The following is a 23,546-nucleotide window of genomic DNA, read 5'->3' as shown; positions in this document are numbered from 1 at the left end:
TATTGCTACACTTTCCCTGCTTTTTTCACTTGGATATTTCATTCCTCGTTCTGTTTTTTAAATGAATGTTCTTTTTACTCATCTGGACCCTTGGAGTGATTTAGTTGATTAGAGTAGAGTTCTACTGTAAATTACCATGAAAAAAAAATTAACTGTAATTTTTGTTCTCAAAAGATACTAATTACAGTAGATCCCAATGTTCCTCACAGATTTAGGGATTTATTTTTATTTCTTCTCTTCTACTCTTTCACTTGAAAAAACTTGATTGTGAAAACTAGGCTGATTCATCAGTACATAGACATATACCAAGCCTGCTTAAGTGCCTTAAGTACTTGAAATGTTAAACACAGTTTCTGCCAGTCACATGGAGGAAGCACAGGCCAGGAATGGAGATCTTTTTACCTCTATCACCCCTGAATACAAAAATTACAGTTAAGGTGACATTCGTTACCAGTTCAGTCACTCCAGGGGAGGCATTCACTTTGAAGATCTTAGGCATTTTTATCAAACGTGTAAGTGATTTGCTGACTTTGACAAATTATTTTGGTCATCTAGGAAGAATAAGCATGGCTGTGAAATCTGTCGCTGTAAGAAATGCCCAGAACTACCTTGTGGTAAGATCTGTCCAATGGGCTTCCAGCAGAACAATCATGGTTGTCTTATCTGCAAGTGCAGAGGTAGGTGTGAATGCATTACCTCCCTAACTATTTTGTTTTCAAAGGAGTTAAATGCCAGGAGAAATGAAGAATACTATCCAGTATCAATACAACCTGTAACTTGATAGCTCATATGATAAAAGTCATTTTTATAATCCATATTTAGTAGAGCTGTTTATCATTACTAGTATGTACTTTTAATCATTAGTAGTATTTATTTTAATGTTAGTCCGGTAATAATACTCATTCCCAATGCTTTGGTGATATCTTAGAACCCACATTCATATTACATTGAGAAGTCACTAGAGTCAGTTCGTTAACTTCAGTAGAAGCTGGATTATGCCATTAATGAACAACTGCTTAAACTTAAAAGAATGGATTGAATTTCTCTTGTTGCTTTTATTTAAATATAGAGTTAGAATTTAACACAGATTTTTCATCACTAACCTATTCTTATAAATATTTACTTAAATTCTACTTTGGGATAAATTAATACCTCAGTAATCTGTCTGTAGTTGGCATCTGGTTCAAGGGCTCTTTTTTAGATTATATCCGAGAGTCTTGAATTGGGCTTTGAATTGATGAGCAGAAATAGATAAGCAGAAGGTTGGTAAAATGCAGTCCATAGCCAAGCAGGTCAGAAAATCAAAAGTAACTTTATTGGAATTCACTTGAGTTTTGGCTATGCAAATGGCTATTGTATACCTCAAGTTCCACGTTATATTATAAAGTAAATAACTTGCACATGTGCATTAGGACAGGCAGAAAATTCAGCCATCAAAATTGTTTAAAAGTGTTGTTATTTCTTTTCAAGTGCACAGTTTAGGAGCTCATCTTAAATTTTCTAACTCTATACCAAATTTAAAGATGGCATATCCAGGTATAAGTTATGGATCACTAAGTGGATGCAAATGAATGTAAATAGGTAAGTGAGTCTGAATTTAAGAGAAATTAAGAATGAAGGAGTCTAGACGGAGGCAAATTTATGCTGATATGACAGAAATGGGTGCAAAATAAACTTAAGGAATGACCTTCTCTCTCTAGTGTTTTATACTCTTTTCCTTCTACATCCATCTCTTCTGCCTTTTCAGCATATGAGTTCCATGATTTTAGGGTCTGGACAAACAAAAAGTTTGAATATGAAATGTTTAAAAAGTGACCTAGTCCCCTTTCAAAAAGACTCAAATCAGACATTTTTTTTTTCTGAAAACCATCCTAGCCCAGCCCAAATCAGTGGAAGATTTAGCCCTGATGAATAAAGGTTGAACTGTTTTCAAATATGCTGAAATAAAAGTATTTCTGTACACAGACTTAGGCATTTGTACAGACTTAGACTCTTACTAGAAAATGTAAGCTGTTGGAACCACTATATAAGTATACATGACTGAAGAAGCCTAAATTCTTTAGTATATTCAGGGAGGGATCAAGAAAAGAGGTGCAAGCTACTACTAATTTAAACTTTCTTGGTTCTTAGTGCTGATTTTGGTCTTGTACAAGCATGCGGCTCTTCTTGAAAGACCTGCAGCTTACTACCTTTATTGACAAGGGACAGCAGGGCTGATTTGATGACTTTTTAGCTTTTTTACTTTGTATTGTTTGTTTTTTTCTTTTTTTACTAAATAAAGAATCAGGTATCCACTTTTGAGTAATGCATATAGAATGGGACTTCAGGATTTTCAGTACTGGTAATTGCTGGTTTAACTTTTCAAGTTGTCACCCATGCTCAGTGGTTTTGAAAACTACCTTAATAAAGTAAGCCTTATTTCAATGCAATACATTCACCTGCCCCTCTTGAACCTTTATAACTCATTTCTGGCATGCAGCCAGAACCACCACTGCCACCATATGCATCATCTGCTCTGTTTAATAAGGTCTTATTGTGCTGTACCACTCCCCAGACAATCTGATTTTGCAGGAAATGCAGGATAGTGCTAGAAGATGGATTGTTAAAGGCTTTGCCACTGACGGGGCCTGTATGATTAAAGCAATTAAGGGTGCTGACTTGCAGCATCCTTAGATTTGCTGACTCCCTCATTCTCTTTTGCACCAAACAGCTTTTGGTGTCAGATGGAACAAGTAAAAGACAATTGGTGAAATCCTTGGCCTCATTAAAGTTAACAGGAGTTTGGCTGTTGAACATAATAGGGGCAGGATTTCATCCAATACTTCCTGTGTACACTGCACCTCTGCATATATTTATACCACTTGGTGAAGGGCACTAATCACCAGTTGTCTTCGATTAGTTCAGCCTTACCTGTTCTAGGATCAAAGTAGCTTGATCCAGGGTCCAAGCACACTCTAGCTCTGTATATTGTATATTAACCAATGGAGAGAGGAGAGGAAAAGAAAGGCAGCCTCTTTGAACCTGTCTGTATCAGCAATGGGCTGTAGTAGAGCAGTGAGAGCCAGCCTCGTCAGATATGCCGGAAATTAGCCCCACACCCTCCCCGAGTACTGCTCTGATCTTTCACTTACCCTGCGTTGTTTACTCTGCTTTTTGCTTCCTGCTTTGTGCTTCTCACCTGACCTGATGCTCTGCTCCCTGCCCTGTCTGCCACTGCTACTGTTCCCTCCCCAAATCTGCCCCACACCAGGCTGCCCATGTCACCTGTGGCACCTGCACCATAGGTTGGCCACCCTTGTACCAGGGAATGGTAAAATATAACTGTTCTGCTCTGCACACACTATGCTCAAAAACAAACGTAATATAATCACCTTAGAGTAGAGTTGGACATGCACCAATAAATATGACCAAGACAGCAAACTTCTTGATATGTGAAAGAAAAGAATACCAGTGAAGGAAGACATTTGTAGGCTGGGGGAACTATTACAAGAACAAACAGAAGAAAGCAAGTGTTACAGGGTATGTCTGCATCATTCCTAGAAGGGAAAGGTAGTTAGCCATATTGGTCTGAAGGCAGGGTAGATTTGCACCTTACAGACTAACTAAATTAGAGATATATAGCATAAGCTTCATGAGCTCAATCTCACTTCATCAGATACTGTGAAAGGGCATGTACAAAGCAGTGTATAAAATGGAGAGAATGATTTGAACCCAAAAGACAGGCCATTCTTGAGCATACCCTACCCCTCCCCTTGCTTCCTGTCACATATATCAAACCTGCAGTTGCTTCAGCAGGGTCACTCCAGGTGTTTCCCTCTGGGCTAAGAGCATTAAAAGCATCCAGAGGAGGAGACTTGCAACATTTTCAGTTTGACTCTGCCAGACGGTGGCAACGTGTAAGGGGTGCACATGTATCCCCTGAGATCACTGGTGCACCCTGCAGCCCCTGAGAGCGCTGGTGCACTCCCTAACTGACCACGCTCACTACTAACGCCACAGCTTGCAAGCCCTGGCTGGGGAGTGGAGCACTGTGGCGCTCCCAGAAGCAGCCGCAGCCACGTCCCCACCCCCCCCCCGGTCACCAGCCACAGGGGGACCCCTCCCTGCCCTGACTAAGGCAGCACCAGTTGCCCATGCTCCCAGAAGACATCACAAGTGGTAATACTGAATAATTTTACTTCTGTACTGGCCTTGTAAGCAAATATTATGACAGAGTATAGAGTTTGCCAAGGTTTTCCCTGCCTTCACGAGATAGTTTCAATTAATCTATCAAAAGTATGTCTTCTGCCTGCCCCACAAAGTCTATAAATCTTCACCAGCTCTGTTTTCCTTTTCAACATAATTCTCAGGCAAATGACACTGTTTCCTTAGTCTGGGAGCTAGGGAAGTTTCACTGGACCTTGTTAAGTTTTGACTTTTTATTATTATTGCCCTATTGCCAAAATTCCCTAAGACAAAAACTCTGTCTCTCTTTGAAAAAGGTGCTTACTTAGCATCATGAGCACAAGATTGAGTTTCTCCGTAATCACTCAGAATCAAGTACTCTGACAAAGGCTTGCTTTATTCATTGTCCAAATTCTACTTTTGCATAAAAGGACCCTCAGCTCAGGATGGCTACCATTTTTAACTGGCTCATGCCTAAAATGTACAATTTCACGAATCGTCCTTTCCTAGACTAATATAGCAACAACAATTAATAATTGAAGTTAACATAATACAGAATTTCAAATTATATATATACAACTTAGAAGTAATGGTCAATCAGTATCTTAAGTTCTCTGTGATTCTGTCAGTCTCTGGGACAGCAATACTACTGTTGTTAGGAAGCTCTAAGTCCGTTCATTTTGGTTATGCCATAATCTGGGACTCATCCTTCTCAACCTGCTCTGATGTTGCCTGTTTGAGAAGTTCTTAGGCAAGATGGCCAACTCACCGTTCCTTATCCTCTTTTCAGGACTTTTTAAGTGTCACATATTCCTTCATAGTAACATTCTGTCTTCATAGTACCATTTTCTACAGCTGGCTTTGGAAGAAAAGATGTGGATCCCCACATGTGTGGGGATGAAATATCGCATGTTATATTTGAGAAAATCCTCTTTTTTTCTGACCAGTGTAAACACATTGCTGTCTGCTTTACTCCACTTGGCCAATTTTTTTTGTGCTACCAGCTTGTGTTTTTTCTCTTAACTTGGCCTATATTTTGGCATAAGCAACAAATAACTATTTCCTCAGTGTTACTATTCATTTCAGGACAATACAAGTATCTCCAGTTTTTTAGATTTGATGAATAATATAAAAGCCGTGATATGTGTGTGTGTGTGTGTGTGTATGTGTGTGTTTATTCAGTCTGATATAAAATTATATATCAGAATAGCTGATACATCAGCTGATGAAATGAGGTTTTGATCATAAAAACTTATACATCTCTAATTCAGTTGCAATTTTACCCTGTCTTCTGCCTGATTTTAGACTAACACAGTCAAGTACAGAGGAATGGCATTTAGAGATTTTTCTGGATCTGTCAGTCTTAACTGAAAAAGATTCATACTTACAATAGAAAATTATTCTTATTGAAATTTCCACTGTAGGTCTACAGCATCTATATCTTTAACAGAGATGTCTTTATTCATCCCTGCTGCTTTTTAGCCTTTCTTTAATCCATAGGATTTATCAGGACTATTATTCACTAGGATTCTCCGTGTTCTCTTATGAGGAAAAATAAAAGACCTCTCTAGGAGACTGAAAGTAGAGGAGAATCATCATAAACTTTATTTACCTTTGAATGTGCTGTATCAGCCATTCTAAATGCTACTGGAAGCAACTCCAAGATACAGTACATCAGAGGAAACAAGTGACAATGTTCTTCTCATTTAGGTATAACATATTAAAACTTGGTGGAAGGTGAACTTGCACAGCTGTTGAGAGAAATCTGATAGCCTAACCATACATTTTTTTGAGCTCAGCTACATCCTGACAGTGAACAGAACCCAGCTGCACTGAATAGCTATCTCGCTGTATGATTCTTTAGACCACACTGTAAAGCTGGGGTGGGCAGTTATTTTGGCTGGAGGGCCACTTAATAATTTTGGTGTCCTCTCATTAGCTACATCGCTCGCTGACACCTGCTCTCTCCCTCTCTCTCTCTCTCTCTCTCTCCCTCTCCCTCTTCCCCACCTCCCTCCTCCCTGCCTGAACTGTCCTTGCAGCTACAGCATGCCCCGAGCCACAAAGTCCCAGCCCCGTCTGCAGCTTACAACAGCTTGCACGCTGGAAGCAGTGTTGGGTGGGCACCAGCCTCTGCTCTGGATGCTACCAACAAGTTCCTGTGGGGATTGGGGCAACTGTCCAAGACCACAGCTGATGTGCTGAAGCATCAGCATCAGCTGCAGATCTGGACGGACACCCCAATCCAGACCCAGAACCTGCTGGGCAAGTCCACAGCTGATGCCAGCACCTGGGGCAGGAGCTAGTGTAAGCTGCAGAAGAGGCCGAGATGTGCCTGGCACTACCCAGGAGCCAGAGCCACTGGCTGCTCATGGGCCAGATCCCCTGACCTTGTAGCCTCCTGCCCACGGGCTGGATAGAGTCAGCTGGTGAAACGAATCTGGCCCACGGGCTGTATTTCCTCCCTCTGCTGCCCCATTCTAAAGCCTGTTGAAATGATTTCTGTTTCAGTTTCCTATCAAGAAAAGAACAGCTCTAGTGACCAGACTGGGAACATTTTAATATAATTTACACCATATTGTCTTGAATATGAAAGGACTTGGGAATATGAGAAGCCTTCTGATAAACCGGATTTTATATAGGTTATCTGTAGAGCCCAGTTGGATCCAATACAATGTTCCTTTAGTTAATCAGATGTTCTGTTTAACTGAATGCCTTTTAGACAGGGTGGTTCAGTTAAGCTACTATACATGTTTATTTGTACTATTTAAAGCCATATTTCCAATATTTCCAATAACATGTAGGAATATTTCAGTTTTTTAGAAAAATGTCATTTTCAGCTTCAGTACAACTTTAGAAATTAGGGATGGCGAAAGCCTACTTAGGACACTTATGAACAAACGCACAAATTACAGCAAGTTAAAAAGAGGGCAGGGATATCCTGTTTGTCCGTAACTGTCCATGTGTCTGCACTTATTCCATGGTAGCTAAGCCTTGTAATGATGTATGTCAGCATTTCCCAACCGGTGTGCCACAGCACACCTGGACATGCCTGACAGCACACCAGTGTGCTGCAGCATTTTGGGCTAGAGCGTGGCTCCAGCCAGGCACAGGGGGCATGGCTTAAGCCCAAAATGCTGTTCAATTGGCCAGGCACCACCCATCCCCCTGCTCTGCATCTGGTGTGCCACAGTGCTTTTTTATTTAGGTAAGTATGCTGTGGGGTGAAAAGGGTTGGGAAACGCTGATGTATGTCATATCATGCCATTCAGTTCTCCAGGGATATGTCTACATAATAAAATGTAGTACTATGCAGAAATATGCAAAATAGGTCAGATACCTAAAATACAAAATAATATATTATCCTGGAAGTTATTAATAACAAGTGGCTGTGTCACTTGTTGCTTCTTTCTTAATTCCAGACAACTTTAAGAGTGCCATTAGAGCTTTCTGGAGAAAATGCTACCATTGAACTCTGTTTCACTGAACTATTTTTCTTTGCTAATGGACGAACTTGTCAGGTATAGATCCGAATCATCTCATGTATGAAATTATAGTTTTCTCTGAAAAATTATATAATACATATTCATTTTCAATATTACTGATTCCATTAAAAAGAATACTATTGTTATATCGCTTAGAAATTAAATTATTTTAATAGCAATAACATAATGTACATTGTAAGTTTTATTTGCCATTATTTTTTCAAACAGGACATGAATTACAAAACCTGGATATGAAAAACTCTGGAGCTTGTGTCACTCATTTTCTATTCAATTACACACACTTTTCAAAGAAATCTGTGCAAAAATCTGTTAATATATATCATTCACTTCTGTTTAAAAAAAAGATTTCTGTGGATAAGTTTTGTGTGCAGAAGTTACTTCTCACTAACCACATCTACATAAGACACTGATGGTGCAGTCATTACTGCACTGTCATTTAGTACTTGTTTAAACAAGTATTAAATGACTGCCCAGTAACCAGTGTTACTGAGCAGACAGCTTTTTCACGATACTGACTGTGCAGGAGCCCAAGACTACTGTGCAGTAGCATTCCATCATAGTTATAATTAAGTTGCATATCATTAAAAATTGCTGCTTTACCTATTCAGCTATTCAGAATAATGAAATACTAGGTTTTATTTCTTTCAGCATAAAGGAGAAACCCAGAGATGAACTGTATATTCTGACACTTTTCAGAAAGTTACTTGCAGAATTCCTTATACTTTCATGTAAAAGATTTTCTATTTGAACTAAAAATTAATATATGTTGCACAATCCTGCCTAGTCCAGGCTTTGTAAAGTGCTGCAGGGTTGTGTTCAGAGCACTCTGTGTGCAAAGTGAGACCTCTTCTAAAATGAGTCAAGCCGATACTCCAGGGCATGCAACTCTTTTTTCCAGTTGCACAGCATTTAGAGTGAAGGCAGTGGCAGTTCTTCTTCAAACCACCTCATCAGTGTATTTCAGCTTTTATGAATAATGACATCATGGTGTGGTAAGAGGTTAGGGCAGTCTCCATGTCAGTTCATTCTTTGATGTTGATCTCTGTCTTACAAGAAGGTAGTTGCACAGATGTATAGAACCACTAATATTTCCCATCATTCCTTCATGGCTGTTTTTCTGTCTGAGGACCCTGGTTAAGGAGCAGGTGGATAGCAAGGGACAGTTAGTCCTACATCAGAAGTGACACGTTCTCATTTAGATAAAACATATTAAAAATTAGTTGGCACTTTAATGAGAGCTTCTTTCCCGGTAGCTAGAAGGCAAGGAGAATGAACAGCATGCCAACCCTCCCTCCCCACTCACCTGGTCAGTGGAGCAGGTAGGGGATTTTGCTTTGCTGCTCCAGTCCCCTCCCAGACCAGTTTGGGAAGGGACAAGAGAAGTGGGCAGTTCTTCCTGCTTGTTCTCCCACCAGGCAGTTCCTGGTCTGGGGAAGTGCCAGGAGCATTTTCCTAGTTTCTCATTCTTTGAACTAGACCAGGAGGGGAATATACAAGTGTTCACTCTTGCATGGGTTTCTCAGCCTGGAAGCTTTTTCTCCTGGGAAGGGCATGTTTCCCCTGGGAGAAATTGAGTGTACGCTTATATTGTCATAGTTTCTACCAGGAGCATGAGAATTCTCCTGGTAAAAACATAATGCCTGTAGGTGGCCAATGTGCTGCTGAGCTTCAGCAACTATCTAGAAAATAGAGTTAAGTGGTATTTCATGAGCAGTCATGGCAACATGCATTTGGAGTTGTTCCCCATCCAGTAAGGACCTTTGCTTTATTCATTTAAACATCAAGCTCTTTGTCCCGTACTTGGATAACATTGTTTTTCATGCAGAAGTCTCCTGATGCATTGTAGTTTATCCATTAAAATATTTAAAAATACTTTGGAATTGCTTGCTTTGTTTTTAAAGACAGATGGGTAATTTTAAGTAGTCTCTGTGCTATTGCATGGCTTAAATTTCTGAATCTGCCTGGATTTCTCTGTTTAGCCAGACGTGGCTAAAATGGGGGGGGGGGAAGACCGAAAGGCACTCTGAGATGCTGACTCTGACACCCCTGTGAGATATTAACCACTTTATCACATTTTAAGTGTAATTATGTCTTAAGTAGTGACCTGGCCTCATGTTCATTCAATTAATGGTATAATAAAATGAGAAATAAGCCAGGAAGTTATACAAAATATGTCCAATAATTTTGTAGCTAGTTCCTTTCATGGCCTTCAACTGAATGTGTGGCCAGTGTGCCCAAGTGCTGGAGATTACCAAAACCCTTCAAGATTCCCTTTGACTCTTGAGGCTGGGAATGATGATCAGCTAATCAGGGCTTCCAGCCAGGGGAACACAGGGAGCCAAGCTTCCTACTTGGCAGTGCAGGGGGAGGCCAGGATCATGATCCCAGCCTCCCCCTGCACCAGCAACTTGGTGCAATGGGTTCTGATGCTCAGTCCCACAATTGCATCTCCTGCCATGCACATATGTTGGGATTTGTGCATCATATCCCATTGTGCCTTTAATCTAACATCTGTCAGTGGCCCAAGAGATAGATCAGTGGAAGCCCTTCAAAAACCAAAACAAAAAAGATTTTAAAATAGCATCTTTGCAATACAGTAGTGGGCCATTCTCCTATCCCACTACACGTTGAACACCAGTGGCTTTGAACACTACTAAAGGGTATTCACACAGACCAATGTCTCCAAATAATTGTTTCCAAGAAAAGAGAATCCCAGAAGGACTTCTGTTGACTAACAGGTGATGAAAGTTTATATGGCAGAGAAACAATATCATAGTTGTAGTGGTTAGAGCATTGAGTTAAGGCAGCAAAGACAGACAGCTTCAGACCCCCTCTAGGCAAGCGGGACCTAGAAACATCTTCTGCTTCCTGGGCAAGTGCTTTAATCACTCACCTACTGAAGCTAAAACATATGAGGGTCCCTCTCCTTATCTGGCATCTAACCTCTGTTAGTTATGGAGTTTTGCCAGCTACATTTTCAAGGTTTTTCTGTGCACGTGGTATGTGTGTGTATGTAGTCACATATGTACCCAGCAAGCACGTAGCCTATGTGCATGCTCACTTTACTTATATGCACATACTTATATGTCCTTACAGCAGAGGGTATGGAATCTCAATTTGTAAATGCCAAAAATCTACTTACGGAGATAGAAAACTGCCTTTTAAGTATACAAGGGGTATTCTACGTGTAGTCTTTTAAGTCTGTACTACTTTGGGCCTTAAGCTATAAGCTCCAATTCACCCAAATTCTAAATCAAGTGACATAACTTTTAGCCACAGATATGTGTTTTGTTAAATGTTTGGGTTTAAACAAATGCTTTAATATTTGGTTACATCATGGCCAAAGAAGTTGTATAAAACAACTTGAATGCCATGGCATTAAATATGTACCCATTTCTGAGAAGTTAGTGCAGATGTTATGATCATTAGTAAGTTGGAGAGCAAGTGTATCTGCAACAGCACAATCACCAGTCTAGAGATGTACTTGTTAAAATTTTGTCCCCAAATAAAAAAGGAGAGTTGAGGTGAACCCTGTGTCTGATGTAGGCCCTTTTTCAGTGAAGATTGAAGAAGAGTCCAAAACCCCATCTAGTGTTTGCTTTCCACATATTTGGAGAGGATCTCCCGATTTGTAGCCTTGATCTTCCATGCTACAGAATAAGTCAATTCCTTTTAGTCCCACTTTTAGTGGCCATGGACAGCAATCAGTCACTGTCCTTTTATCATTCTTCCAACATGTAACAGTTTATCATTGTCTAAGAACTTTCCTCTTCCTAGACTTTCCTCTTTCTTCTCTTGACTAAACAAAACCAGTTTGTTCAGCCTTTCCTGATAGATCTTATCATTCTTGTTCTCCTATGGAATGTGTGCACTTAATCAAGACTCTTAAAGTCTGATGCTCAAAATTGAATTGTTAATACATTTCAGAGTTGTTCCTTCTTTTGCAACAACATCATACTCTTGACTCTTACTGAGTTTGTGATCTATTATGTTGGCACTGGATTTATGACCCAGATACCTTATTCGAGCAGACCCAAACCCTCAGACTGATCACGACCTTTCCATTCGATAATAGGCATTTTTTCTTGATACACAGTAATACCAGATGAGACTAATGCAGGCAAGGCAAACAATTCTATATCTACCAGTCCTTGTGTGTCACAGAAGGAAGGCATGTCTGCCCAGTACCTGAGCTTCACCCTGTGGTTCTTTTCTTTAATGTCAGATGGCAGCAGCCTTGGAGCTCAGGGGTCAAGACCTATCTCCCTGTTCCCCCAGTAGAGTGGGTGAGACGGGCTGATAATGTGCCCTCTGTCCATGGTAGCCTTGGGTTCCCCCATCAGAGACCCTTTGCTGTTCTGAAATCCCCCCTTTTGTATTCTTTTCCTCCTCTGATGACTCTTCATCTCCTGGCATCATTGATTGGTCTCCCTTTGATCATCATGCTGTCCACATTATGTTCTGTCAGCATATTCCTTTGTTCCAACAAGCCTATCATATGCACACATCTGAGTTTGGTTATTTACCAATGTCTTAATTTGGTCTGTCCACCAAAACCAGAAATCCCAAGGGCTCTGCCGCCTTATCTCATATTATGGAACAGTGTGATACATGTCGTCAGTTTCACAGCCTGTTTCTGCTGGCTTCAAAGACAGTGGGTGTGGAAGGAAACTTTGTCACAAATAGGGTTTTAGAAACCAATTAACCCTTGCTGTTCCCCTGAACCATGGTTCTAATACATATCTATTTTACCTACAATCCAGTTCCCAAAAGCAAATGTCTAAATGCCATTTTCTAGCCATTACATTATAACCTTCAGGTCCTTTCATGATATACATGTGCCTAGCCAGTTGCTCCCCATTTTGCATTCAGTTTCTTCCTACATGTAGCACTTGTCTCTTCTTTTCATATTGTTGATTTTGGACACTATCTCCAGTTTGTCAACTTGATTTTGAAGTATGATCCTGTTCTCCAGCGTGCTTACAACCTCTCTTAAATTGGTGCCAACTTCAGGTTTTATCAGCATACTTCAGAATACTTTAAAAGCTTACAGCTGGTTTAAATTATTTTCAAAATTATTTTTTAAAAGAAAGTGCTTCCAAGCACTTCTGCAATCTTCACATATGGATACAGCATGTTAAGAAAATACACACAGCGGTAAGTGAGGAACAGGAAATAGTTGTAGTATCTCAGATAAGGTGTGGTAAATGTGGCTTTTTGGCAGTACTGGTGAGTTTGTGAGCTCAGCTCTCCTGCTACTCTATATATACTTCTATCTAAATGGACTTCATACATTAAGAGCTATCATACTACCTAAATGCCAACTCTACTTGTTGTGGCTCTTTGGTAATTGTAATTAGTGTGGCTATAATGGACTTTATTCTGGTAGTTTAAAACCACAGTTCCCAAACTAGGAAGTGCAACCTCAGGTGGCATCAGAGCAGTTACAAGCAGGGTCAAAAGCACCCCAAAGCCCATGATTTTTCTAGGTCTACAATTATGTTATTCCTTTAATTAACAGAGGGCAGGGATTTTACAGTATCTCAACTGTTGCACTATAATGTTGAGCATCTCCGCTCCTATCCTGTAGTATGAGTTTTGGGTAAGCTGCCCCCATTTAGTTCTCACTGGAGTAAGAACCAGTTGCTATAAAGTCACTATTAAAAAGAAACAGGAGTATCATTCCATTTCTCACTCCCATCACAGCTACTTGCCTTTCCTCGTCCAGGTTTTTTGTTTGTTTGTTTTAAAAAGAAAAACACTAAAAAAAACCCGACAAGAAATATACAAAGGTATTTTTAATACAGGTAATAACTTCTCATACTAACAGCAACATAACTCAGTTGACCTATCATTAGAAACAAGTCCATGGTCTATAGCAGTGGTTTTCAACACTTTTTTATTTGTGGACCCCTAAAAAAATTTTGAATGGAGGTACATATCCTTTTGAATTGTAAGCATGGGTATTCATATACTTTTGATTGATCATAGTCATCTTTTGTGGACCACAGGTTGAAAACCACTAGTATACAGAAACCCCAACCCAAAGCCAGTCCTAGGATGCCAAGTTCAGGCCTCCATCTCTGCTGGCTAGTCAACAATGTTAGTTCATACAACCCAAAGTATCATGGTCTCATCTACTAGTCAGTGTGGAATAGGAAAAACAAATATAACTTTCAACATCTAACTTTTTTCAAGATGAATGACATCATATAAAAATGAAAACAAGATAATATTATAAAATGTATGGTAGTGGATGGTGTTACCTGAGATACTTTCATTCTCTAGCATGACCTATTGTAATTTACTTGTGGCTTCTTTTCAGCCTTTGACTTATTAGGTATGAAAGGCCATCACTAATATATGCCAGGATGTTTAATATCATGTTGTCCATTATCATGTATTCATAATATAGGTAATCTTATGCACTGTTACATTTTAAGTTTCTGCTCATTGATTGATGTAGTTATTGTATTATTCTTTATTTCTATTTCTGCTTTATTTCCTCCTGTCCTCCTCCTATCATTTTTTCCATCTAGGAAAAGAGTTGAGAAAGAAAGTGTCTGTTTTTCCACAGACAGGGGTTTTTTTCATTTTGATGTTTATCAACTGTTTCTCCCCTTTTATTTTCTTAGCCATCTCCTGTTTCCCATTTCTTTTTTCTTCCAAACTTACTTCAGTCAGATATGACTCTGCTGTCTGTTTGTCTCTCTCTTATCCTCTTCCCCCACCTCCATTTCTTTGCCTCTTCATTATTCTCTGTATGTCTATAAGCTTCAGTGCTTCCTTCCCACATTACTCACTTTTTCTAAATCTTAATATACTCCAGCAGAGGTAGGAGACTACAGGTAGTTTAAGGATATTAGAGCTGTGAGAGCTAACGAAATCTCTTCTCAGTTCTCCCTTCTCTGAGAAATATGGTGGATCCACCAACACTATATTATTTTTCTCAGCTCCAGTGGGACTGCTATAAATTCTTATCATCACATATATAAAGATAACAGAAGCCAAAGATCTCCCTTCTTCATTCCTGGAAACATAGGATAATGTAGGGTGGCCATGCTGGGTAATCAATTCCCTCCTAATGGGAGGGCAGGAGATAAGAGGTTAGGAGATCAAACTATTAACTCAGAATTGTAGCATTGATCAAATTCATCCCCAATGTATTTCTCATGTAGTTAAATCAGGGATTAATTTAGCCGAGAGAACTTTGTTCTGTATGATCAAAGATTATAACAAGCAGAGTGTGTGAGCAAGATATGCTGCTACTGATTAATCAGCATAAAAAGATGCCTAGTTCTGAAGCCCAAGTGACAACCCATACTGCAATCAGGTCTAAAAATATTCAGATCAAAGCAAATCTTCCCTTGTTCATATGGGTACAGAAAATTTTCGTCAACATTGACATGCAAAGTATCAGCAGAAGGAAATGAATACTGCCTTTCTTATAGATGCTGCATCAAACTACAATAAAAATGTCCCTTCCACCTTGGTATACCTTGCAGTTCCTTGTTCCATGTGCCCCATGATTGATCCTGTTTCTCAGATTGGGAGACAGAAAGAAGCTGTGAATAATAATAATAATAATCTTTAAAATTTAATGCATTCTAAGCAACACACTCTCACCCAGGCACTGTATTTTCTGATCATCTTATGCAGAGGCACCAGCTTCTCTTATGCCACCAGTAAAAACAGGCTCATGCCTGTCAATGGATGGGCGCCGTCATGAAAATGAGGAGAGCTGGCATGATGGTTGCAGAGAATGTTACTGTCACAATGGACGGGAGATGTGTGCCTTGATAACCTGCCCTGTTCCTAACTGTGACAACCCCACCATACATCCAGGACAATGTTGTCCATCATGTCCAGGTAAAATGTTACACTCTATGTTCTATCATAAAACAATCTTTCTTTCGCTCGTGTGTACCAGTTTCTCACACATGAAAAATAGAACTTTAGTTAAGGCACAAGTGCAAGTCAACTGGACACATTTCTGTTACCAGGTATACCACAGATTAGGTTGGGTGACTTAAGACTAAGTTCACTGTAGTTCAGTTTCCCCACATGTAAAGTATCAATACAAGTATGTCACTTGTATGTAGTGAGTCTTAATATTTGTACAGATGGTTGAGACCCAGGGAAAGAAGGATGGAAGATTGCCTTGAACTGCCATTTGCTTAGGGGCCACCAAATGCTGAAAACTTAATTTTGTATAACATTAATCATAGAGCCCTGTCATCAGAGTTTTTCTTCTTGTGCAAGATGTATCACCAACTCACCCCACCTGTTAGCAGTGTGGTCCCCACATAAGGGGTGCTTTGTAAGCTGGTTGTCTCCAAATTTTGCCCCATCTGAACAAAAACTATTTAAAAGATGTTATAGTTCTCAGATATTGTTTCCAATTTATAAGCTATGAATTAAAAAAGTTTTCTGGACTGCCATTACAAGATATTCATAATATTTTATGTTAAAAGTAAGTCTTCAGTAATGGTGAGCTACCTATGATCATCTTTACTGCCTTTTATGTAAATATTCATTTTTTTTATTAAACTTATTGATTCCACACTGAGGAAACATTTCTGCTCTATCTGCAGTGGAAGATTATTGTGATTCTTTAGATAGGAAGGCTAAGGATAACTACAGTAGAATTGCAATATTGTTTTCAATGACAACAAAATAACACATCAACAACTCATGAAAAACTGTTGCTGTATGTCCTATGTAGTATAAGAATGCTGTTATATTTGTATCATTTACCTCAATGAAACTGCTATTAGGAGGTTATTTAAATATAACAAAGGATTATATGTGACTTAAATAGTTATTAAATATCAATGTATTATAAGTCAATGTAAGCATTTACTAATTTTTACAGTAAACTGTATGGTAAATGTAGTAGTTCTGATAATGATATTAATTAAAAAATGCTAAAGTAATACAAAGCAGGAAATCATTGAAAAGTTTCAGATAAAATGTTAATGTATTGAATGCAAGAGACAAAATAACAATTAGAATGTAATTAAATTATATATATTTAGTAGTATAACAATAACTAATATTTAACATTTAAAAAATGTATTAAACACACAGTAGGGCTATGCGAAGCTTCGAATGCTGATTTGATTTGAAGGAGATTGGGCCCGATTTGGTGGCTGAATTTCCAAATCCGAATTGAATCAGGAGACCAATAAAAAGGTCCAAATCAATTCAAAGCTCTCTGAATCAATTCAGAAAAGATTCAGAGAGATTCAGACAGTCCCTCCCCACTTGCCACCATGGGATGGGGATCTAGAGGAGGGGGGAAGGGACCATGGGGGGACTGCTACCAGACCCCATCCCCTGCATCTTCTCTCAGCCCTGTCAATGGCTGCCCCACCTGGCCCCAGCATCCCAGCTCTTAAAAAACAAACAAACAAAAAAGCCCCACACTCGCTGGCTCCTGCCAAGTTGGGGGGAGATCCCTGCTGCCCTGCACTGCATGGAGAGCTATGCCACAAGCGACTCATCTCCTGTCCTTTCTCCCAGCCCCATCAACAGCTGCCCCACCTGGCCCCAGCATCCTGGCTCTTTAAAAAAAATGAAAAGTTCCCCAGACTCGCTGGCTGCTATAGCAGCCGTCGGGGCTTCTGGGGCCTTGTGGCAGAGCACCTCCATGCAGTGTGGGGCAGTGGGGGCAGCAAGGACCACCCCCCCCAACCTGGCAGTAGCTGGTGAGTGCGGGGCTTTTTTTTCCCTTTAAATTGCTGGGATGGGGCAGCCACTGATGGGGCTAGGACAGCAGGTGGAGGATGGGGCCTATTTGATTCGGAGTTTCGGCTGATTCAGCAGCAGACAAATCTCCAAATCTGATTTTGCTGAATTGATTTGGGACAGTGATTTGAATCACTGAATCAAATCACTGTACCCCAAATTGGCCAAATCCAAACTGAATACTAGCCGCTTCGCACAGGCCTACTGCATAGTTAGTTAAAACACCTGGTATGCTCCAGTCACTAAGAGAATATATGGCACCATCTTGTGCATCGATCTGCACTGCACCCAGTGCAAATATCTAAGCCACTGAGATGGTGCCAGTGACCCTGGGGAGGCCTGCGCCACCCTGGCAGGAACTCCCAGGCTCCTCCAATGATTTCCATCAGCTTGAGAAATTGGTTACTTGAAGGTAAGTAAGTGATCTTTTTTTTTCCATTAATTTGACAGCAAACTAGATAATATTCTTTGGCACTTGATAGAGACACTAGGTTCTATGGCAGCCTTAAGTAAAGTTAAAACATTGATGCTTTTATTAAGTATGAAATACCAATGCAGTCTAATCAATAAACATTTATTTTTATATTGAGCTTAGATAATATTATGCCCCTACATTTACAGGCATAATGTCACCAATGGCATATCAAGATTATTTTGTATCAACGATGCACTTCATTAGTGAAGCTGTAGAAAAGGAAAGTCAGAGGTTTAGGCAACTGAGAAAGCCTTTGAAAATTATGGAATTAGCACATAAAATAAATGTAATAATGTTGACACTTAAACTGGCATTTTTTAATTTTAGAGGTAAAAACCTTTTAACAGGGATAGGAGAGCTACCCCTTATCAGAGTTGCAATTTTTCAGGCAGTCTGCAAATGCTGTATTTGTTTATACTCAATTTAATGTTTTCAAGGCTACTTTGGAAACTTTGAAGTCTAGATTTTTTTTTTTAATGGAAGCTTAGATTCCAGTAGGGGTATACCGATAGAGATTTTTTGTGCCAGTACCAATGGCCAATTTTTAATGACCCATATCGGCTGATGCCAGTCCAATTGCCAGTATGCAGCTGGGCAGCTTGGAGACCAGCATTGGGCTGGTAAGTCTGTTGTGGAGGAAGGGGGAGGGGGAGGGAATGGGCATGGGGGGCGTAGATTGTCCCCTGTGGTGAGAGAGTGAATGGGGCTGGGGCAGGGGCAAGTGCTGCACAACTGGGGCAGAGCACAGGATGGAGCTGAGAGCAGCTCATCTTGGGGGTGCAGGAATAGGGTTGAGGCTTTGTGCACTCTGAGAGGGCATGGGAGGCATGTGCCCACAGATTTGCATGCAGAGTGAGGATGGACTGCTGTTGCAAGCTGGGGCAGCACCAGGCTTTTCCTGGTGGGGGGGCTGGGGTGGGCTGGGCTGCGCTCAGGTCAGGCTGCAGCAATGCTAAGAGGGGGGTTACATGAGGGGCTTCAGCCACTCAAGAGTTCACCGTAGCCCCCCATCCCCTCCCAGTGCTGCCACAACCTGCCCCAAGCAGAGCCCGACCCAAACCCCGCACTGGGAGGAGCCCAGCACCGCCCTGGCCCCAGCCCACAGCAGCAACCTGCCCTCACCCCATGCACAGATCTAAGGGCACACAACCCCCCTGCCTTTTCAGGGGGTGCGCATAGAAGTGGGAGCTGCCACCCTCTTTCCATGCGCTGCTGAGTCCTACACCCTACCCTGGCTGGGCAGTTCCTACCTCTACCCCAGCCCAACTCCCTTCATCACTGTGGAGGCCTCAGTCTGCCCTCCCCACAGCCCTTCCCTCCCCTTGTTGCCTCTTCCCCACAAAAGACTTACCAGCTGGACCCAGCTGCTCTTCATGCTGCCGAGATGCACTTCTGGGCCCCTGCATTTTGTGCCATGGTTGCGTGCACAAACACAGCATTTATCAGCTACATCAGCCAAAAAAGCCGATTGTCAACACAGTCAATTTTCTTTATATTGGTGCCAGTCTGATATGGGACCCATATATCAGTGCTCCTCTAGATTCCAGAGTACAGTGCTATGACAGATTTCACTACCATGGAATTGTAGGAACACACAAGACCTTGATCACTGCTAGTTTGTCCCCTTTGACTTTAGTATACTTTTCCTTAGCTAGCCACTCACCTTATCTTGCTGTGCTTTCTGGGCATGTTCACATGCTTTGCAGAGTGGGAGAAGGAACACTTTTTATTAGAACAGGTCTTGTGAACCTCTCTAATTAAAGTGACTGCAGCGTCTTGTGTATTCAGCATTTCACGCTTCAAAATGGCGGTGGGGATGTTTTAACTAAAGCTCATTCAACAAGCTTTAGTTAAAGCACCTGCAACACCATTTTGAAGCACAAGGGACATGAAATACATATAATGCTGAGGCTGCTGGAGCGTGCTAATTAGCACGCTCCAGCAGAATAAATTAATCGAGTCTGCTCCAACGTGTTCCAATTAGAACACACTGGAGCAGGCATCAGGCATGTGTATAGATGCCCTCTGTTTTTCCAAGAGACTGCCAAGCCTGTCTGGTTCTACTGGGCTCTCAGCAAGGCCATGCACATTTTGACTGATAATAAACAATTTACTCCTGTGCTGCAGTCACATATTTTCTTGTTAATTATACAGATAAATTAGACTGCAGTTTGTGGAAAGCTGTAGGTCTTCAGTAGGTAATAGAAGGAAAGAAAAACCATTTCATCCTGTGGCTGAAACCACCCTTCTCAGTGTATGTGTCAGTAACACTTACTGGAAACACTGGATTTAAGAGACTGTTCAGTTGACTAGCTAAGGTTCAGGAATATAATCCAGTCAGGTCAAAGGTCCACCCAAGCTAATGGCCCACTGGGGCTAGTGTGGTTAAGGTATGCCAGTTTGTCACCAAGGCTAGGGAAAGAAGTTACACATAAGCCAGTTTAAGTGATCCAAAACTTGTCTAAACCTGTAACAGAACATAAGTTCAGTGTACATAAACCGGTTTCAAAATGGCTGAAACTGGTTTAAGATAAACCTGGTTGAATGTAGTATCAGACTTAACTGAACTGGGTCAAACCATTTTATGGAACTTCTGCCCCAGACCCCTTCCTGATTTAAGTTATATCAGATAAGTCCCCTAGTATCCCAGCAAGTTTTTCAGCTCTGAGCTGGGCTGGGCTCTCTGCTTCAGAGAGCAGGGCTGGCCTTGCCCCTTTCCTCCCTAGCCAGAGCTCTAGCTGGCTGAGGAGGTGGGGGAATGGAGCATCTGCCAGTCTTCCTCCTACTTCACCCCCTGTTCCCATCCCCACCTCGCTGCTAGCTACCCAAGAAGGGATCCTCCCTTCTGTCCCTCTCCTACAGCAGGGGCCCTAGTGGCACAGACTCCAGCTGGCATCTGGCTATACTCCCTGCCACCATGGCAGCTAATGCTGAGATGTGTCTGTATGTGTGTCTCCAATTTCACTGGAACAAAGGCAGACAGAACAGTATCCACTTAGGGCTAGAGGGCAGTGGCTTGCAAATGCATCCTGCAGATGAGAAGCTCTTGAAACTAATGAGAGAGATGCATTTGTTTTCTTTTGTAGGGCTTGACAAGCTGATAAGTTTTGTGTTCTGATAAGCTCCCTACTGACTGCTGGCTTGCTTCAAAGGCCGCAATCTGGGAGACAGAGGTGTGAAAAATGATCTGGTTTGCAGTGACTATGACCTGTGAGTGCTGTCAGTTTGCTGCAGACAGTATGAAGAAGCAGGGAGAGGAAGATGGAAAAGCTTAGTATCATCAACAGACGCATGCAGTCCACACAAGCAGTCCTCCCTCACCACCCTATCCCTTGCCTTAGAGTGTTAGCCGGGGGCCAGAGTCTGGCAACACTCCCTGCCCCTTGAGCAGCAAGCGGGAGAGAAGCCTGGTGAGGGCTGCTTCCCCCTCCCCCTCTAAGCACACTCCAGTGGGGGACTGTGCAGGCCAGGGTGGGAGTTTAAACCCCTTCCTAATCATAACGTCCTGCCAGGACCTGGCCACGCCCCCCCCCCAGCTCAGCACTATGGAATGGAAAGGGGGGCTGCTCTAACAACTTCTAGCTTGAGCCACTCTAGGCATGCACCTACATTCCCAGATTCAAAAGTGAATGTCTACCCACTTGCAAATCAGTTCAGTCTCTGCAGATTAAACTAACCTGCAAAGATTAAATCAATTCAGACTCAGGATTTTTGAATGTCTGTTCCTAGACCAAGGGAGTGATGTGCCTCACCTCATATCCAGCCACCTTTTACTTCCAAGCCTAAATAAACAATACCCATTTATAGTTAGGTCAGTTAGAGGCAGCATTTGACATGAGCCCATGGAAAGGCTTGAATTCAGGGTTCCAGTGCTGTAGCAAGATGCCTTTACCCCTCTCCCATCATGCCCTGTTCAGGAATGTCATAGTTTCCATAATTTTACAGCAGTTATGTTGCAATAGTTATATCCAGGCTATGGGAGTCAGAAACAACATTAGTTTTGAATTGTGCTTTTTGTTGTGCTGTTTTGACCATAAGCCCTGGATGAGCTGCTGTATAATAAGTCGGTTTGTGGCTTTGTGAAGGACCAGATGCAAAGCAGGCAGTTTGCTGAGACTATTTGTAATTTTAAGAGAAATTAACATCGTCTTGCCTGTGGCGTCTTCTGTTATCTATGCACAAAACCTGCAGAAATCATCAGTACAAAATAATATACAACAGCTGAAATACAAATTAGATGGTGTCGAGGCAGTGGAGCAGCCAAATTGTTTCAGCTATGGTTAAACACTACCAGGTTGTACATATTATCTACAGATGATAATAGGGAAAATGGGAATATCATAATAAGGGTGAGGGAAATGGAGGCTCTTCAGCAGGGGTAAGCAAAATGTGGCCCACGGGCCAGGTGTGGCCTGCCAGGCCATTCTGTGGGGCCCCTAAAAAGTTTGGAAAATTAATATTTATCTGCCCCTGGCTGACTGTCAGGTGGCCCTCAATGGCTTGCCAAAACTCAGTAGACGGCCCTCCACCCAAAATAATTGCCCACCCCTGCTCTTCAGCATGCCCATATGCATCAGGAAAGAAGCAATTTGAATGTTCTTTGAATCAGATAAAACAGTAGTGGAGATGCCTTTGTTGATTTTCACTGGAAGTTAACAGCATTCTCTAGAAGAGAAAACAGGTATTTGAGCTACATGCCCCTCATTAGAAGGTATAATGAGAAACCATAGTCAGGGACACAAGCACTGATCCTTCAAGGTATAGACAGATATAATAATTGTATCAGTATAAAGGGATATATGTAAGTTATGTAACAGCTATGATTGCATGATTGTGTAAATATAACAAAACTGCTCCAACTTTAACCCCACTTCATTCAGGGTCAGAGTTAAGGCAATTTAAACTTTCAATCCCTGACGGTTCATGCAGATGAAATGGTAACAGCGTAACAGCTCATCAGGTCTTTCTCCCCTTTCAAGTGGCCAAATTATAATTTTTTCATATTGTTCATACCCTTAGTTATTTGTTCATACAAAGCTGTTTGTTCATACCCTTAGACAAGCACAACACTGCTGAGAATGTAATGGGAGGTAAGGATTACTTTGGGTAGATTTTTTACCTTTTTATTGGACCACCTGTATAGTTGGAATAAAGTTAGGCAAGCTTTTGGATGCAAGACTTTTCAGGTCTGAGGAGTAAAAGCCAGCACAGCTTAGTAAAAAAACACTTGGAAGAGGGGGGAGAAAAGTTCCCAGAAGCAGCAGACAAACAATTAGCAGAAGAAAAGAAGCTGATTACTGGGAGATCAAGGCTTATCAAAAGCGGAGAGGGTCACTGTCACCTTTTATGTGTGGGGATATTCAGGAATCAGATCGTAGGTTATAATATGCTATAAAACTAATATCAGGGTTAAGTCTTTGATGATGTGCAAGAGACATAAGAGTGATTATGACTGGGATTCTGCATCTCCAGGTATGACTAGAAAGATAGACATCTGTCTTAGCTGTCTTATCTATTATATTTCTATAGACCCTACTAATGTAGAAAGTGAGGGTAGAAACAAATGATGGGATTTCTCTCAGGACAGCTTTTTGTCCTGGAATCATACAGAAGTACACGCCCATTATCTCTCTTTAGGTACCTTGTGAAGT

The 23,546-nt window shown here is 41.2% G+C and overlaps 1 protein-coding gene across 1 annotated transcript in view; it reads left to right on the top strand.

Moving 5' to 3' along the window:
• The window catches only part of CRIM1 (cysteine rich transmembrane BMP regulator 1), a gene marked incomplete at its 5' end in the record, with an annotated part of 383,203 nt that overhangs the window by 324,097 nt on the left and 35,560 nt on the right, over positions 1–23,546 (top strand). The window contains 2 exons of the mRNA XM_019548604.1: positions 556–677; positions 15,330–15,539. Coding sequence (XP_019404149.1) covers positions 556–677; positions 15,330–15,539 — 332 coding nt within the window. The remainder of the gene's footprint in view (positions 1–555; positions 678–15,329; positions 15,540–23,546) is intronic.

This window comes from Crocodylus porosus, unplaced genomic scaffold, assembly GCF_001723895.1.
Source record: "Crocodylus porosus isolate Cpor-Errol unplaced genomic scaffold, CroPor_comp1, whole genome shotgun sequence".
NCBI classification, from domain to species: domain Eukaryota; kingdom Metazoa; phylum Chordata; order Crocodylia; family Crocodylidae; genus Crocodylus; species Crocodylus porosus.
This window is presented reverse-complemented; position numbering and strand designations above follow the sequence as displayed.